Source organism: Moschus berezovskii, chromosome 16, assembly GCF_049115385.1.
Source record: "Moschus berezovskii isolate FMDL1 chromosome 16, NW_MosBer_1.0, whole genome shotgun sequence".
In the NCBI taxonomy this organism is placed as follows: domain Eukaryota; kingdom Metazoa; phylum Chordata; class Mammalia; order Artiodactyla; family Moschidae; genus Moschus; species Moschus berezovskii.
The window spans coordinates 53,932,259-53,951,680 of NC_142475.1; the positions used below are offsets into that span (position 1 = coordinate 53,932,259).

Below are 19,422 nucleotides of genomic sequence, written 5' to 3' on the forward strand. Positions count from 1 at the left end.
CCAGACCCTCCAGACCCACTAGACCCACTCAGATCCTCCAGACCCACTCAGACCCTCCAGACCCACCAGAGCCACTCAGACCTTCCAGACCCACCAGACCCAGCAGACCCTCAAGACCCACCAGACCCACCAGACCCACTCAGACCACCAGACCCACCAGACCCTCCAGACCCTCCAGATCCACTCAGACCCTCCAGACCCTCCAGAATGACAAGAGCCACTCAGACCCTCCAGACCCACCAGAGCCACTCAGACCCACTCATACCCACCAGACGCTCCAGACCCACCAGAGCTTCCAGACCCTCCCAACCCACTCAGACCCTCCAGACCCACCAGACTGACCAGAGCCACTCAGACCCTCCAGATTCACCAGACCCACCAGACCCTCCAGACCCACCAAACCCACCAGACCCTCCAGACCCATTCAGACCCTCCAGACCCACCAGACCCTCTAGACCCTCCAGACCGACCAGAGCCACTCAGACCCTCCAGACCCACCAGACCCTCCAGACCCTCCAGACCCACCAGACCCACTCAGACCCTCCAGACCCACCAGACCCACCAAACCCACTCAGACCCACCAGGCCCACTCAGACCCTCCAGGCCCACCAGGCCCACTCAGACCCTCCAGGCCCACCAGACCCACCAGACCCACTCAGACCCACCAGACCCACTCAGACCCACTCAGACCCACCAGACACTCCAGACCCACCAGACTCTCCAGACCCACCAGACCCTCCAGACCCACCAGACCCACTCAGACCCTCCAGACCCACTCAGACCCACCAGACCTTCCAGACCCACCAGACTCTCCAGACCCACCATACCCTTTCCTGGCGGCCCCTCAACTCACCTGTCACCTCCTGCGGAGCCCCAGGTGTCAGGCGGGGTCTGTGTCCAGGTGATGGGCCCTGACAGGGTGGGGCCATGTGTGCACCTGCCTTCCCCAAATCTTGGCGCCCGTGGCATCAGCAGGACAGATTCGTGGGTGAGCGACTGAAGCTGGGGCCTCGACCGCTGCCTTCTCCTTGCCACACGAGGCCCCAGGGGACATATTTGATCATCAACTTCTTGAGGTTGCGGACCCAAAGGTCTGCAGACTGAAATGTTGAGAATGCCTGTTTTGCCTCTTGAAATCCCTCCTCACGGTCTGGCGGGAGGAACTAGATTCAGGACACGTGCTTGGCGCATGGTGGCCATTCCTGTCCCCAGGTGTTTACGCAGAGCCTCCATGTGCTGGAAAGTCAGCAGCGAATGAAACCTCCCTGCTGGTGGGTTCATTTGGCTCTCCTTGGCCCTGCAAACACTCAGCCATCGTGTGGGCTCCGGTGAGATAATGACGCCAGCGACCTCAGCGGAAGCGTGTACCTTCAGTCACTGTGTGTCCCTTGTTGCCACTATGAGTCTCAGTTGTCTTATTTTCAAACAGTGATTCAGTTCAGGAACAGAGCCTAGAGCCACACTCTCCCGCAGCTCCTGGTAGGAGTGATAGAAAGAGTCCAGCCTGAAAGGGGATCGCATTTTATGGCTCAGAAGGAGATGTCTGAATGTAGGTGGAGTTTTGGTCTGAAGCACGGACCTCTGACTGCGTGGACAGGCTCTGCGGCCGGTGCCGCCAGCCGCAGGCCCAGCCTTCCTGGGAACCAGGGGTGGGAGGGTGTGGGGGTTGTTTACAGTCCGTCCACATATGCCCTGGCTTCATCAGAGCCCATGTCAGTTCTTGAACATGCTGTCAAAGTTGATTTTGTTCTGGTGTGTTTCTAATTTTCGCTTGTTCCTCTTTCTTTTCTTTTCCTTTGTTCTTTTTCTCTCATACCGCCCTGTGAGTGTGTTGTTGGGTCTGAAAAGGTAGGCTGTGCACGGGTTGCCCTGAAAATAGCTGGATTCCCCCTTTGCTGCCTCCTCACCGCCTGATCGCTTTAGAAAACAGAAACCTAACTGCTGCCTTGATCCATGTCTCATCCTGGTCATCGTTTAATTTTCTAATTCTTTTTGTTTTTTTAGCACATAACTCACTGGCCTTAGATAGCTGTCCAAATTCTTGCTTTGGGGAACCTGTTTGGTCTCACATTTGGTGACAAATGAGCCCTTGTTAATTTTTTTTTTTTGGTTTGAGGAAGTGAGATGCTAGTTGATTTAAGTGGCTGCGAGGGATTTTTCTTGGGGTATTTTAACTTGGAAAGACAAAGTCTGCTGCACCTTGCTTGACCCTGGCTTTCAAATAAACGTACCAGGCACGTGATTCTTGGCTGTCGCTACGTATGCATGACGGTGCTTACTGGCCAGCGGTTGCTGGTAAAGACATGCCCGCCTTGGACGAAGCTGGCCATGGAGGGATGCTGCTGGAGGGAGCAGTCACCAGGTTTTCTTTTGCTCTCATGTTGCCCGTACCATTTACTTTGTCCCAGTGACTTTCCGTCATAAAGGGGCAGAGGCTAGTCTGCTAAAGGGCATTTGCCTTTATAAGGGCAGTTTTCCTGGGGATCAGGGAAATGTGTCCTTCTCCTAAATCGCTAGCTGCTTTGGATCTGGTGGGCACAAAGACCTGTACAGGTGACCATGGCTTCCTCTCTGCTTTAGCCAGGTCTGTGGTTTAGCTTAGCAGATGGACAGGCCCTACCTGCACCAGCCTTTACTTTTAACCCATGTTGGTAAGAAATAGTCGGTTGTGTATCTGTTGAGGCTCATGGCCACCACCGATGGGCATGTCATTAACTGGTGGTGGTGAACCCCCAGCACACGGTCAGCCGTGAATGGAGACGCCTTGGCTGATCGAGGACCTCGTGTTCTCGCCCTCATCATCTCACCTCCTGGGGAAGGGTTTTGCTGCCACCGTTGTGCTGTCCAGGAGGCTTTGTTTCTCCTTCAAGGGTCTGGTCCAAATGTGGACACTTTGATTTTTTGTTGACTTTGTCTCACTTGAGACAGGCCAGATTCCTGAAAGGGTTCAACCCATCCTGGGGTAGGGGGGCTGCAAAACAGAAGGAAGTGTGGCAAGGACAGGTCGAGGCCGTGTGGTTGGGAAATGTAGGATGGGATCCTGTGATGACTGGGCAGTGCCCTGGACGCAGGGCCTTTACTGTGGCTCTCAGGACCCAGGGATGGCAGTGACCGAAGCCTTGCCTCGGTTCCTGCACTCTCACCTGCTCACTGGCGGGTGTGCCTGCTAACCAGGGGATCTCCCAGACCATGGACCCTTCAAAGTTCAGACTGCGGGAGGACCACGAGTCCTTTTTCCTGGGCCTCCTGTAAGAGACTCAAGTGCCTGCCTAGGTGTCCGGTGCCAGGGAACACATCCCTCTTCAGGGAGCACCCTTCAGGGAGCACCCTTCGGAGGACTGTGACTCAGCACACACTTGCTGTGAGCTGGCTGGGTCTGTGCCGGGTCCCTTGGAACCAGAGCTGAGATATACTTTGAGATAGAAATGGCAGGACTGATGACGGCCCAGGGGTTGGGTGAGGGACAGGGGAAGTCAAATGTGACATCAGGGGAGACTCAAACAGCTGGGCGTGCCCTGGGGCTGTTAATAAAATGGAAGTTCGAGACTGCTACTGAAACGGGGATGCCTGCTGGTGGTTGGGCTCCAGAGTAAGTGGTGAGTGTGTTTCTCAGAAGCCAGTCAACATTCAAGTGATGGCTTCAAAGAGCCTGGGGCTCAGGTGACAGAGCTGGACTCGAGACATGCATCGGGGGTTGTCAGTTTCAGCATGTGCTTACAACCGTGAATGGGGGGAGCGCGTCCAGAGAGTGTAGGCTGAAGGTCCAGGGCTAAGACGAGGTTGGAGGAAGGCTTGGGTCATGGAGGTTTTGTGTGGTGGGCTTCCCTGGTGGCTCAGCTGGTAAAGAATCTGCCTGCAATGCGGGAGACCTGGGTTCAATCCCTGGGTTGGGAAGATGCCCTGGAGAAGGGAACGGCTACCCACTCCAGTATTCTGGCCTGGAGAATTCATGGACTATACAGTCCATTGAGTCGCAAAGAGTCAGACATGACTGAGCAACTTTCACTTTCACTTTCTTTCTGCGGTGTTTGGGGTTTTAGCAGCAGCTGTCATTTACCCTTAGGGCCTGGGAGGTGGGGCAGCCTCTTAAGGAGACATGGTCAGGTGTGTCTTAGGAAGATGCTCTGGCAGCGGATGGCGGAAGCTGGAGTGGCATGGGAGGGCGGAGAATGGGGCCACACTCACCCTTAAGGCGGGAGGAAGGCCTGGGGAGGTGTGGAGCCCCCGGCGGGCCCAGTGGACACGCGGTTCACACCGGGGATCCGAGGACAGAGGATGCACACTGGGAGGAGGGGCTGCCATGCGGAAGGATGGTTGGGTAGTTCTGGAATAGTCTTTCCTCTCAAAATAGACTTAAACCCAGATCTCTTATGATAGTTACTATGGAGGAAGCAGTTCTTTTTTGATCCTGCTGTGGTGGATACAAAAATGAACAAGACAGTCTGTCCCAGAGGCTTGCTGCTTGTTAGGGGGAGTATGCCAGTTTAAAAGGAGAGAACGGTGGGGGAGGGAAGCTAGCAAGGTTCTATGTCAGGCACTCCCCGCCCCCATATTCCATTCATGCCACGTGGATGCCATCCAACATGGGGGTGGCAGCCCCCTTTTGCAGAGTGTGGAGCATTCTCAGAGAGGTGAAGCCATCAGCTCGGCATCACAGGACTAGTGAATGCTAGGGCGGGGTTCAGGCCTTTTCATCCTGCAGGGTGTGTTCTCTCTCCTAATCCTGTTACCTCCCTGTTGTGTCTGGAGGGTTAAGTGGACCAGTTTGGAGCCTCTCAGAGAAAGCCTCAGACTTGTGGCCTGCAGGTCTGTCTCACAAAGCTCAGCAATGTCTGATGGTTGGGCTGCACCAGTGTGCTTTGCGTCCCAGAGAGGCAGGTGTTAGTCCTGCTCCTCTGGTGATGACATGCTTGCAAGCAACGCACAGGTGCAGATTCATCCTTCAACCATTCTGAGTGTGCGGTAGAAACTGACCAGGCCTCCATTGATCCGCTTTCCTCAGCAGAACCTAACTCTTCTGCAGGGTAGGCTGGGGCTCTCTATGGAGCGAGTGTTTAATATCCAGTGTTAGCATACAAGAGTTCAGATGGAGAAAACTGATGTTAACCATTGATGTTCAGATTTCGTAAGGCGAGATGTAGTGTCAGTTAATGGCCTGTGCATTCTGTACTCTGAAATCGAGTACAGAACTCTGCCTTTCTCAGTTCTAGTTAGAGCTGTCCATGGACAGAGGAGCCTGGCAGGCTGTGGTCCACAAGGTCGCCCAGAGTCGGACATGACTAAAGCGACTTAGCGTGCGCTGTGTAGAGTTGTCTACTTTGGAACTTCAGCTCCAGCAAAGGGGCGCCTGTCAGTGTGTTGATGTGATTGCATTTATACAGTGCACATAATCTAGGCTTTTTCAGCCCCTGATATTCTAGTGTAGAATCACGGACTGTAGCAGTCACTTAATTATGCAAATGCTTGTGAAACTATATAATACCAAAAGCAGTAAGTGATTACCTTCATCAGGATTCCTTTGGGTGTAAGTTTCAAAGTGTGGTTGAGCAGCCCTGGTTTCCCTTTGGATTTGAATATGTAGTTTCTTTGTGAGTAAATTGGACTTTGGATTAGAATGTACCACGAGCCAGGTAAATAGCACCCAGATCACACACATATGACACCTTTTCTTCCTCTCTCTGATCAGAAGTAATGGGAATCACGTGGTGTGTACTCTAGTCGAGTTGTCCTTAGTGTTAAGTGTGGTGTTAAGTGTGGTGTGAGAGTCTCCGTGGCAGTGTTTGTAGCTGTGTTAGGTGCTTCCAGAAAGGATCTATATCTGGGGAGGCTGGCAGCTCTGTGGCTGTGCTTTAGCCATGATTGATTTGAGGCCTTTATGACTTAGGGCTTATTGGATTGTTATTAATTTTTCTATCAATCCTCACTTCTAGTTCCTTTAGCCCTAGTGTTTATAACCTATTAAGAATAAGGAAATAACATGACTTGCTCTTTGAAGTATTTAGAGCATATTCACATTTTTGGCTAAGGTCTGTTGCTCATGGCTTTAAAAGTCACCATTAGTTTTAAAATTTACAACAAATTACGACCTGTTTTGAATATTTGCATTTCGCATTAACTTTACATTTATTTGCTGCTGTGGCTTCATGTTGTGTTTTTCTTTGTCATGCTGTTTGCTTGTGTGTTTTGTTTTTCCATATCCACGAGCAGTGGTCACACGGTGTAAAAATGCTAGTAATGTATTTGTGAGAACTCTGAACTTCCAGAGAGACTTAAAAAAAACCCAAACCTGGTGTAATTTTCAAATGATCCATGAAGAAAGAAAGGATCCATGTCTTTTTGGAAGGAGAATTTTAATGAGAAAGCTTATATTGTAAATTCTGCCAAAATTGGCTTAAAATATTTTGGTTGTCCACACCATAGCTAACTAGAAATAGAATTGTCTTAATTCCTTTATCTGTTTCCTACTGTCTTTTCAAAGGATTATGAACAGGATTGCTCGTAATCTCGAGATGACCCAGTCTTGGGGCACACAGAACTCCAAGAGTGAAATAATTTATGTCCGTCTATGCTAGAATTTTATTTGTATGGCATTTTGGAGACTTTCTCCCAAATATTAGGATTCATTCTATTTTTATATAATTCAAAATATTTTATATTGTTGTGTTGCATCATATAACCTTTATATGAAAAACCGTAAGCATATTTCAGTTCAGTTCAGTTCAGTCACTCAGTTGTGTCCGACTCTTTGCGACTCCATGAATCACAGCACGCCAGGCCTCCCTGTCCATCACCAACTCCTGGAATTCACTCAAACTCATGTCCATTGAGTCGGTGATGCCATCCAGCCATCTCATTCTGTCGTCCCCTTCTCCTCCCGCCCCCAATCCCTCCCAGCATCAGACTCTTTTCCAGTGAGTTAACTCTTCGCATGAGGTGGCGAAAGTATTGGAGTTTCAGCTTTAGCATCAGTCCTTCCAATGAATACCCAGGACTGATCTCCTTCAGAATGGACTGGTTGGAACTCCTTGCAGTACAAGGGAGTCTCAAGAGTCTCCTCCAACACCACAGTTCAAAAGCATCGATTCTTTGGCGATCAGCTTTCTTCACAGTCCAACTCTCACATCCATACATGACCACTGGAAAAACCATAGCCTTGACTAGACAGACCTTTGTTGGCAAAGTAATGTCACTGCTTTTTAATATGCTATCTAGGTTGGTCATATCTCTCCTTCCAAGGAGTAAGCGTCTTTTAATTTCATGGCTGCAATCAGCATCTGCAGTGATTTTGGAGCCCAAAAAAATAAAGTCTGACACTGTTTCTCCATCTATTTCCCATGAAGTGATGGGACCAGATGCCATGATCTTTGTTTTCTGAATGTTGAGCTTAAAGCCAACTTTTTCACTCTCCTCTTTCACTTTCATCAAGAGGCTCTTGAGTTCCTCTTCACTTTCTGCCATAAGGGTGGTGTCATCTGCATATCTGAGGTTATTGATATTTCTCCCAGCAATCTTGATTCCAGCTTGTGCTTCTTCCAGCCCAGCGTTCCTCATGATGTACTCTGCATAGAAGTTAAATAAGCAGGGTGACAATATACAACCTTGACGTATTCCTTTTCCTATTTGGATCCAGTCTGTTGTTCCATGTCCAGTTCTGACTGTTGCTTCCTGACCTGCATACAGGTTTCTCAAGAGGCAGGTCAGGTGGTCTGGTATTCCCATCTCTTTCAGACTGTTCCACAGTTTATTGTGATCCACACAGTCAAAGGCTTTGGCATAGTCAATAAAGCAGAAATAGATGTTTTTTCTGGAACTCTTGCTTTTTCCATGATCCAGTGGATGCTGGCAGTTTGCTCTCTGGTTCCTCTGCCTTTTTTAAATCCAGCTTGAACATCTGGAAGTTCATGGTTTACGTATTGCTGAAGCCTGGCTTGTGGAATTTTGAGCATGACTTTACTAGCGTGTGAGATGAGTGAAATTGTGCGGTAGTTTGAGCATTCTTTGGCATTGCCTTTCTTTGGGATTGAAATGAAAACTGACCTTTTCCAGTCCTGTGGCCACTGCTGAGTTTTCCAAATTTGCTTGCATATTGAGTGCAGCACTTTTGCAGCATCATTTTTCAGGATTTGAAATAGCTCAACTGGAATTCCATCACCTCCACTAACTTTGTTTGTAGTGATGCTTTCTAAGGCCCACTTAACTTCACATTCCAGGATGTCTGGCTCTAGGTGAGTGATCACACCATTGTGATTATCTTGGTCATGAAGATCTTTTTTGTAAAGTTCTTCTGTGTGTTCTTGCCACCTCTTCTTAATATCTTCTGCTTCTGTTAGGTCCATACCGTTTCTGTCCTTTATCGAGCCCATCTTTGCATGAAATGTTCCCTTGGTATCTCTGATTTTCTTGAAGAGATCTCTTGTCTTTCCTACTCTGTTGTTTTCCTCTATTTCTTTGCATTGATCACTGAGGAAGGCTTTCTTATCTTTCCTTGCTATTCTTTGGAACTCTGCACTCAGATGATTATATCTTTCCTTTTCTCCTTTGCTTTTTGCCTCTCTTCTTTTCACAGCTATTTGTAAGGCCTCCTCAGACAGCCATTTTGCTTTTTTGCATTTCTTTTCCATGGGATGGTCTTGATCCCTGTCTCCTGTACAGTGTCACGAACCTCTGTCCATAGTTCATCAGGCACTCTATCTATCAGATCTAGTCCCTTAAATCTATTTCTCACTTCCACTGTATAATCATAAGGGATTTGATTTAGGTCATATCTGAATGGTAGTGGTTTTCCCTACTTTCTTCAATTTAAGTCTGAATTTGGCAATAAGGAGTTCATGATCTGAGCCACAGTCAGCTCCTGGTCTTGTTTTTGCTGACTGTATAGAGCTTCTCCATCTTTGGCTGCAAAGAATATAATCAATCTGATTTTGGTGTTGACCATCTGGTGATGTCCATGTGTAGAGTCTTCTCTTGTGTTGTTGAAAGAGGGTGTTTGCTATGACCAGTGCGTTCTCTTGGCAAAACTCTATTAGCCTTCACCCTGCTTCATTCCGTGCTCCAAGGCCAAATTTGCCTGTTACTCCAGGTGTTTCTTGACTTCCTACTTTTGCATTCCAATCTCCTATAATGAAAAGGACATCTTTTTTGGGTGTTAGTTCTAAAAGGTCTTGTAGGTCTTCATAGAACCGTTCAACTTTGGCTTCTTCAGCGTTACTGGTTGGGGCATAGGCTTGGATTACCTTGATATTGAATGGTTTGCCTTGGAAACGAACAGTGATCATTCTGTCATTTTTGAGATTGCATCCAAGGCATCACCGACTCGATGGACATGAGTTTGAGTGAACTCCAGGAGTTGGTGATGGACAGGGAGGCCTGGCGTGATTCATTGGGTCGCAAAGAGTTGGACACGACTGAGCAACTGAACTGAACTGAACTGAACTGCATTTCGGACTCTTTTGTTGACCATGATGGCTACTCCATTTCTTCTAAAGGATTCCTACCCATAGTAGTAGATATAATGGTCATCTGAGTTAAATTCACCCATTCCAGTCCATTTTAGTTCTCTGATTCCTAGAATGTCTACGTTCACTCTTGCCATCTCTTGTTTGACCACTTTCAATTTGCCTTGATGCATGGACCTAACATTCCATGTTCCTATATTGCTCTTTACAGCATTGGACCTTGGTTCTATCACCAGTCACATCCACAACTGGGTATTGTTTTTGCTTTGGCTCCATCCCTTCATTCTTCCTGGAGTTATTTCTCCACTGATCTCTAGTAGCATATTGGGCACCTACCGACCTGGGGAATTCCTCTTTCAGTATCCTATCATTTTGCCTTTTCATACTGTTCATGGGGTTCTCAAGGCAAGAATACTGAAGTGGTTTGCCATTCCCTTCTCCAGTGGACCACATTCTGTCAGACCTCTCCACCATGACCCGTCCATCTTGGGTGGGCCCACACGTTATGGCTTAGTTTCATTGAGTTAGACAGGGCTGTGGTCCATGTGATCAGATCAACTAGTTTCCTGTGATTATGATTTCAGGGTGTCTGCCCTCTGATGCCCTGTCGCAATACCTATCGTCTTATTTGGGTTTCTCTTACCTTGGTCGTGGGGTATCTCTTCACGGCTGCTCCAGCAAAGTGCAGCTGTTGCTCCTTACCTTGGATGAGGGGTGTCTCCTCACGGCTGCCCTTAGATGACTTCTTTTTGTAAAAATCCTGTATTTTCAAAGCCAGCTCTCTCTGGTCACAGTGATTGCACTGTTTATTTTGAAACTGTCCTGGGCTGTATTTTGCTACAGCAGATGTGCACCTTTGTAAGTCTGTACGGAGATGTAATAGTTTACTTTGTTTAGAGAGGTAAGACAGGATGCTTTAAAGCAAGTTTTATTGTAACAGGAAAGGAGTAAAGTCTCTTAAGGAAAAGTGTAATTCAGAATCTGTTGAGTCAACATCGTGGTGGGATCTGTGAACTGCTGCGTGTTAGGAGTCCATAGCCATGTGAGTGGAGGAGGCGGGTGTGCCTTTGGAGGCTGCATCCTTTTTTGGTTGGAAAAGAAGACACTGCAGGGAATGGGCCACGTGCCGCCCGCCTTTGGGAGGGAGAGGCCCTGCAGGTGCAGAGGCTGGAGGCAGGGAAGGCTTCCTTGAGAAACTGAGTCAGAATGAGCCCTACGGCCAGTGGGAAGTAGCTTGGCAGAAGAGCCAGGCCCCTGGGGTCACTGGGGAGGATGGGGAGGGCAGGAGGCAGGAGAGGGGGACTGGAGCTGTACTGGGGAACCTCGGAAGGCTTTGAGGTGGGGGGGTGACCTAACCAGACATATGCTTTGGGAGGGCCCCTGTAGATGTGTGTGTGTGTGTCTGTGCGTGTGTGTAGCAGGGTGGAGGTGAGACCCCTCTAGGGGTGTGTGTGTGTGTGTGTGTGTGTGTGTGTGTGTAGCTGGATGGAAGTGAGGCCCCTCTAGGGGTGTGTGTGTGTGTAGCAGGGTGGAGGTGAGACCCCTCTAGGGGTGTGTGTGTGTGTGTGTGTGTGTGTGTGTAGCTGGATGGAAGTGAGGCCCCTCTAGGGGTGTGTGTGTGTGTGTGTGTGTGTGTGTGTGTGTGTGTGTGTGTGTAGCTGGATGGAAGTGAGGCCCCTCTAGGGGTGTGTGTGTGTGTGTGTGTGTGTGTGTGTGTGTGTGTGTGTGTGTAGCTGGATGGAAGTGAGGCCCCTCTAGGGGTGTGTGTGTGTGTGTGTGTGTGTGTGTGTGTGTGTGTGTGTGTAGCTGGATGGAAGTGAGGCCCCTCTAGGGGTGTGTGTGTGTGTAGCAGGATGGAGGTGAGACCCCTCTGGGGGTGTGTGGGTATAGCTGGATGGAGGTGAGGGTGCTCCTGTGTGTGTGTGTGTGTGTGTGTGTGTAGTGGGGTGGAGGTGAGGGTGCTGCATAGCGGGAGAGGCGTTGGCACACAGGAGGGGGCTGTTGAGGTGACTGGTGGGGTGATGCGGGTCTGCTGGGCCTGGTGTGTGGTGTAGGTGCAGTGCCCTCCTGGGGTGTCCTGGGGGCTGTCCTGGCAGAAAGGTGGGGTCAGGCTCACGTTCCTCTTTTCTCCTCTGCCTTATGTGATGATCTTAGTTCAGCCAACGTTGGGAACAGAAAATCTTCATTCCAGAGTTAGAGAGGACGGGATTTAAGTTTGTCCTGGGATCTGTACATTCATTTATCCAGAAGCCTCACATCTTTTGGATTAACATAGTGGCTTTTAGTTCTTGATCAGATTGCTTTCTTGGTGAGAGGAAATTTAATATAGCTGCTGTTTTGCTTGAAAAGAGATCTTATCTTTAAAGAAATTTAATATTCAAAAGAACAGGAATATTTAAAATGATGAAGTGAGATATTGGTATGGTTTCTCTGGTTTCTGAGTTGATATGGAGTTAGAAGCTGTTGCATTATTTAGTAGCACATCCTTGCCAATATTTAAAGAGCTGTTAGCGAGTGTTCTGGGCCCCACCACTCAAAGCATCATTAAAGCTTGCTCTGAACTTGTGCAGATAAAGGTCTTGTTTGCAAAAGCCAAACAGTTGGCTTGTAATATGCAGCACAGCTCTCTTTATAATATAATAATAGGTTTGAAGTTAAGAAAGTGGAAGATAATTGATTTTTTTAAAGGCCGAAACAAACTTTCTTGTGCTAATGTTATGATTGGAAAATTTGAAAAGAAAAAGCCTCCAATATTATCCACATGAAATACATGTACTCTATTGCATTTAGAAAATAACTTGGCTCATATACTGGCAATGATGGTGGCTGGCTTTCAACCATAGAGCCTGAAGTTGCCTTCTTAGCATTTTTTGTACTGAGAGAGTTGAATAGCCTGCGTGCTTTTGGGGCTGAATTTGGGCATTGGCAGTGATACATTTCTGTGCGCCTTCCCTTTCAGACATTACAAGAAGCGGTGCCAGGGACGCATGCGGAAGCACGTGGGAGACTTGTGCCTGCAGGCCGGGATGCTGCAGGACGCCCTGGTCCACTACCACATGTCGGCGGAGTTGCTCCGCTCAGTGAACGACTTCCTGTGGCTCGGAGGTAAGAGGACCTGGTGAAGATGATCACATACGCTGTGGCAGCAACTGATACTTGCAAAAAGAGAAAACCTTAGAAAAATGGCTCTAAAAACATAGGGTGAGGGCGGGGAAGCTGTCCGCTGAGCTGGCTGCAGTGGGGAATCTTTGGGGTGACCTTTCCACTTGCCCTTTCCCACTCGCGCCTGCATTTCCGTCCTGCTGAATCCAGGATGGAAACTCTCCCTAGGATGCACCAAACTTCCTTGTTGCTTTGTTTTTTGCTTTTTATTTATTTTTAAAGCTTCCTTGGTGGCTCAGTGGTAAAGAGTCCTCCTGCCAGTGTAGGAGTTGCAGGAGACATGGGTTCGATCCCTGGGTCGGGAAAATCCCCTGGAGAAGGAAGTGGCAACCCACTCCAGTATTCTTGCCTGGAGAATCCCACAGACAGAGGAGCCTGGTAGGCTATAGTCCATGGGGTCACAAAGAGTCAGACACGACTGAGCGACTAAACAACAATTTTTTAAAGCACATCTTGCCCTCTGCTTAGAATGCCCCTCCCCACGTTAGTCACCTCTTACGCTCACTCTTCAAAACCTCATCCATAGGTCAGCTGATGAATGGATGAACGCAGTGCGGTGCATATAGTGGAGCACTGTTCAGACATAAACACCAGTGAGACAGTGATGCCACCACAACACAGGCGGACCCTGATAACATCACGCCAGTAACAGGAACCATATGCAAAAGGCCGCGTAGTGTATGGCTGATGATCTGAAATGTCTGCACAGGCAGACCTAGAGGCAGAGAGCAGATGACCGGTTGCCTGGGCTGGGAGACGGGACGCTGGGGAGAGGGGAGACGGGGGTGGGTGGGGTCTGCTGATGGGAGTGGGCTTTCTCTGCAGGAGATGGAAAGGTTCTGGGATTAGACAGTGGCAATGGCAACGGTTGCACAGCAGTGAACGCACAAAACTGCTGAATTGCACACTTCTGACTGGGTGAATTATATCTCAACTAGAAAAACTTAAAAAGCTGCTTCAAAGGACATTCTCTTCTGACCCCTCCACGCAGTGGGTGCAGTGGGTCTTGTACAGAATCCCGTCTGCACAGAGTTTACTTTCCACGCTGGGGCTGCCTGTTAGCGTGTTTTTGTCCTTCAGGGACTGTCTCCTGCAGGCGGGAGTGGGAGGTGTGGTCTGTGTGTGCCCATCAGCTAGCATGTTGTAGGTGTTCCGCAAATGCTTGTTAAATGAGTGCAGTGCCAGTGAGGACTGAAATAGGGCTCTTTCCTGGAAGAGGCCGGCAGCTCAGTCAGAGGGCCCATCAGCCACTTACAGTAAACACAAGTCAGAAGGAAGCAGCGAAGTTCTTCAAGAGAAGATTTGCAGCATCCCATAGGACACACTTGGAGAAGGAAATGGCAACCCACTCCAGTATTCATGGCTGGAGAATCCGATGGGCGGAGGAGCCTGGCGGGCTGCAGTCCATGGGGTCGCACAGAGTCGGACACAACTGAGCGACTGACACAGGGACAGAACACACTAAGTGTAAATTTTAAAATGGACTTCAAGTTTGTAATTTGGCTTCTTAGGAGACAGGGAAAGAGAAGGAGCAGATGGGAGAAGGGAGAAACTGGTAAAGAACTAAGCAGGAGGGACGGCGAATGGGAGTCTTCCTGTCTCCTTGAAGGAGAGGTCTGTAGCGAGTTGTTTCGGGCTGGTGGAGTAGGGCTGCAGCTTAGGCACTCACCCCCGAGAATGCCACTGGGCCCCCGACCCACCTAGTGAGGACGGCTGGTCGGGTTCTGTGAAGGCGGCGTGAGAGGGGGGACCGCCACTGGTGGCCTTTTTCATTCTGGGTCCCTCAGAAACACACAGGGGGGTCTCCTAGGGACCCTGGGACGTGTGACGTCACAGCCGATCGACCACAGAAGCAGGTATGAGAATCCAGCACACTGTCTCCAGTCAGACATTAAAGAATTTGTAAAAAATGCAAAACAGTGCCACTCTTCCAGCATATAGTTTTTGTTTTGAAACATAGTTATTATTCATTGAAATTTAGCATGTAGCAGGCTTATTATTTTCTAAAAGGTTTGAACACATAAATATTTAAATCTTTTTCTAGTTTTATTTTCAAACACGGTAAGTATCTATAGATGTAACCTGCACAAAAATAGCATCCGGGAGTTCTGAGACCAAAAAGTTTGAGAACCTCCGAGCTGCTGGATAAAGATGAACACTGCACAGGACTTGTGGGGCGGGTGGCCCAGCCGAGGTTGTTGGGGTGTGACTTCCAGCAGTGGAAGATGGGCACGTCGCAGCAGCCCCATGGGGCTGCCTCCAAGGAGGAGACGGCCTGCCAGGTGTTTGCTGCAAATGGGTCGATGCTCTCAGGGTCAGTGATGTGGAGAGGTGTCCTGCTCCTGCGGTATGGTCCACTGGTAGGGTTTCAAGGATACTTTCGATGCGGGGCACTTTCCGCTCCGTCCATCTGCAGTGTCGTCCTCCGGCACAGAGCTTGCCACACAGTGTGAACTGGACTTCTGGTTAAAGCAGTGACTGAACGGCCTGTTTCACGTGTGCTCAGCCTCTCAGTGAGACCTTGAGCTTCGCGGGAACTTTCTGTGCTACCAGCCTCGACCCAGGCCTGCCAGACATGATAGGAGCCCTGGTCCTATTTGTAACAAAACCAGCGATCTGTAGGTTTGACCGGTGTTTTGGGGGAAAACTGGCATTTTCCACATCATCAAACTGCTCACATCATTCTTTGGGTAATTTTTGGCTAACGATGGGCTGCGAACTTTATTAACTGAACCCTTTGTTTAATGCCCAGCTGCCCTGGAAGGGTTGTGTTCGGCCTCTGTCATCTATCACTACCCTGGTGGAACTGGCGGTAAAGCTGGAGCTCGCAGGTTCCCGGGGAGCACCCTTCCTGCAGAAGCGGCCAACAGACATCGACCAGGTGAGCTCCACCCCTGCCCTGTGCCGGGCCGTCACCGCCCTTAAGCAGGAGCGATTCACTCCGGCCCCCTCTGAGTGAAGCCTGCCTGCTGTGTGAATAAAGAGTAGAATCTGTTGAGTCAGAAATCCTGCACATGAGATCTTGTCTTCTGATCCTGTTAAAATATGTATTGATCTTATTGAGTCTTATCGAATGATATTAATGGATTGCAATGATGGGTTGATTTCTGGAGCAGCTGCGTGAAATTTCATGGTAGACTGACTTTGAAGTTCTGTGTCTGGGTCCTTGTCATAGTTTCTGGGTATTTGGTGAAGGGAGTCCTTGATGTCAATTTTAACAGCCAACTGAGGGACCAGGGGCTGTTTTTTTTTTTTTTCTGGTTGAGTAGTTCTTTTAAGCAGTGAAGTTTGATTTCCTGATGTTTTGTTAGCATCTGGAGAGAGTAAAAAAATCATCTTGGAGGAGCAGACCCACCGACGCTTGTTCTGTGAATGTGACCCTTTTGACTCCTAATGAATGACTTTGCCGCAAACATTCAGGATGTAGTTGCGCTAGCTCACAGGTTGCAAAGATGGCAGCAGAGAATGCAGAGGTCAAGGCTATACATAAAGCTACTAGGTGTTTTTTGATCCGTGAGATTTTTATAGATTTTTTTAACCCCTGAAGAGAAACCCCATGACAGTTGATGAGTATTGGAAGGGAAATGCCTTACATTTCTTTTCCCCCTCAGTTTTACCATTTTCCCCGACACCAGCAAAGACTGCGGAGACCACCTTTATGAGTCAGTCTGTGTAGCCACTTGGTCTGAATTCTGTGTCAGACTGCTTAGATAAAGCTCTGATGGCTCTTGAAGATGTTTTATCATCCTGCGCAGACTGTTCTTAATGGGTCTAATGGGGTCTCATTTACTAGAGAGGAGGGTAAAGGAGGTAAAGTGATGAAATCTGAGGTCTCGAAGGCCTCTGCTCCCCACTTTCCTGTGTTCCGATTCTGACTGGAGACGCCTCTGGTCGGTGTGAGCCCACCACCTATGTTTTTCCTGTATTGTTATAACTGCTGCCTCTGTGACAAGATTTCGGCATTTCAACCAGTGGCCCAGTGCTTAAATCTTCAACCCAGGGGAAAGCTGTCTTCTCTTCTCTGTAGAGAGTCTGCTCTCTCTGGGGACGCCTTTTGTTTTTCTCTTTCCCTGAGGTTTGAAGAGAAAATATGGTACGACTGTGCCACTCATGTGACTAGTGACATTCCCGAGACCTTTTAGGGTAACATGTCAGTCTCTCCTGCTGAATAAAGGCAAAAAAAAGTTTTAAACCTGAAAAGTGCTCTGTCTGCAGTAGAGAAAAGTCTTTATTTAGCCCTGAGTGGTGTGCAGCACTTGAGAACTTCTTATTTTTGGGGGCAGTCCGAGGAGAAGATTACCCAGTGAGGCTCGGATGAGAGCAGAAAAGCCACGCTGCCCTTGTTTAGACGGGAGATGGTTTCACCGCCTTTCAGGCAGTAAAGGGTCCAGAGCTGTGTGCGGATTTGATACCATGAGCATATATGTCCATGCTGCTTCATCTTGGACACAGATTTCAAGATTCCTCAGTTTGTAGTGGTCACCCCATCTCGCACCAGGAGTTTACGGATCTACTCTTTGAGATGAAGATGAGACAGTCTGATTATTTAACATTCTTCCTTGAATTCTGTCTCAGGTTCCTTCTTCACCAGCAAAGCAGCAAAAATACAGATGTCATTTAATGCCAGTGTGACCTGGAGCCAGTTTAATCTCTGTGCCTCAGTTTCCCTGCCTGTGAGATGGGGGAGACAATAGTTGTGTTTCCCTCAGCGGGTCCTTGTGAAGGCTGAATGAAACATGGGACACACGGAAAGGACTTGCACAGTCCCAGCCAGTCCTGGATAAATGTTGGGGGCTGTTATATATCAATAGTATTATTGTTGATTGTCAAGTAGTTTTAAGACTTGGTGATATGAATCCATGAATAAAGTTAAAAGACTCTAGACATCTCAGATCCACTTTACATACTTTTCAAGATTTCACCTGAGAAAAGGGATTTTTTTCCCCCCTTAAAATTGAGTTTAGTTTCAAAATGCATTCTGTAGTCCCTCTTTTCACTTTAATTCTCCTTCTGTTGAATTTTTTTTTTTTTTGACAAAACTTCACTTTCTTGTATTCAAAGGTTAGAGGCCACTCATTGTTTTTCTGGAGACTTGTCCATGACCCTTTAAGCCTATAATTAATGGACAAAACTTGCTTTATTAAAAAAATCAATAGGACATTGTACAATCAGTCCAAAAGGAAATGCTTATTGACTTACAAATATTCCTCCTTTTTGCTGCTACTGCTGCTAAGTCACTTCAGTCGTGTCCGACTCTGTGTGACCCATAGACGGAAGCCCACCAGGCTCCCCCATCCCTGGGATTCTCCAGGCAAGAACACTGCAGTGGGTTGCCATTTCCTTCTCCAATGTGTGAAAGTGAAAAGTGAAAGTGAAGTCGCTCAGTCGTATCCGACCCTTAGCAACCCCACGGACTGCAGCCTACCAGACTTCTCCATCCATGGGATTTTCTAGGCAAGAGTACTGGAGTGGCTTGCCTTTGCCTTCTCCTCCTTTTTGGACTAGCTTAAATTACTAACAACAAGCATCATCACCCATAATCACCAAAACAGCTGGGAATCATTTGGCACCTCCCCCCAGCCAGGCTGTGCTAACTGCTTCCTGAGGTTTTACCCCATAGCAGGTATTTGAAGGTAGTTATCAGTAATTCCTTTTTGCAGGCGAGGGACTGAGGTCTAAGCAGGTGGGTCACTTGGTCCGAATCACGCCGCTCTCAGGGCAGACTTGCAGCGGGAACCAGGCTGGGGCGACCACAGTGCGCGTCCTCAGTTGCTCCTCTAATCAGCCTCCTGTTGACTGGCTTCCCAGACTGCAGTTTGTTTGTAAATGACCGGCTTTAGTGAGCTCAGCCTGATGAGGCCTTCAAAGAAGAGATACCGGTGAGAACACGAGACAGAGCGGCATAGGTTAAAATTGTATATTTTTGCAAATGTTGTATTCTCAGCTAGTGACCTAAAAAGCTAGGATTTTTTTAACTCTGTAAGCACGAAAAACAAAACATTGAAAGTGATTACAAGGCAAAAGAGAAGTGGGCTCTGAAAATGCACACCTACCACTCGTTCTTCTCTGGTGAGGCTTGTTGAAAGGACAAGTTGTAAAGACTGAATTGGTTTTATGTAGTCTGTAGTATGGAAGAAAGGATTAAACCACTGAGTGTTGAGGAAAGTTAAATTTTTATTGTTTTCTCTCCTTATGATGAATATGCAAGGTGGTTTTTTTTTAATGGCTTAAGTATATTTCCTCATTTGTGAAATTTGAAGAATGTTATTTACCTTGTCTGACTGAGTCAGATACCTTGTACTAAGCACCCAAGAGATGTTCAGTAAAGACTTGCTGTCACAACGACAGATAATTTAGAAGGATCAACTGAATTACTGATGCATATTCTCTGTGTATATACTTTATATGAATGTGACTTAGTGACAAGGATTCAGTTCTTTTTTTAGTGCAGTAGGAAGTTTTGATGAAATGAGTGCCTTCCTTTAGCTGCTGCTGTTGCTGCTAAGTCGCTTCAGTCATGTCCGACTCTGTGCGACCCCATAGATGGCAGCCCACCAGGCTTCCCCGTCCCTGGAATTCTCCAGGCAAGAATACTGGAGTGGGTTGCCATTTCCTTCTCCAATGCATAAAAGTGAAAAGTGAAAGTGAAGTCACTCAGTCGTGTCTCACTCTTCGCAACCCCATGGACTGCAGCCTACCAGGCTCCTCCGTCCGTGGGATTCTCCAGGCAAGAGTACTGGAGTGGGGTGCCATTGCCTTCTTTGTTCCTTTAGCTAGGGACTAGCTAAATTGTCTAAAGCTGAAA

General features: G+C 48.1%; 1 protein-coding gene across 4 annotated transcripts in view; it reads left to right on the forward strand.

Annotated features, from left to right (window-relative positions):
• TRAPPC9 (trafficking protein particle complex subunit 9) overlaps positions 1-19,422 on the forward strand; it is a 415,657-nt gene that overhangs the window by 9,294 nt on the left and 386,941 nt on the right. For 3 of the 4 annotated variants that reach the window (XM_055431945.2, XM_055431946.2, XM_088844845.1), the window contains exons 3-4: positions 12,415-12,560; positions 15,370-15,498. In XM_055431945.2, coding sequence (XP_055287920.1) covers positions 12,415-12,560; positions 15,370-15,498 — 275 coding nt within the window. Of the gene's footprint in view, positions 1-1,701; positions 1,849-12,414; positions 12,561-15,369; positions 15,499-19,422 lie in introns of those variants that run through there. The other variant, XM_055431942.2, reaches the window with a different exon arrangement.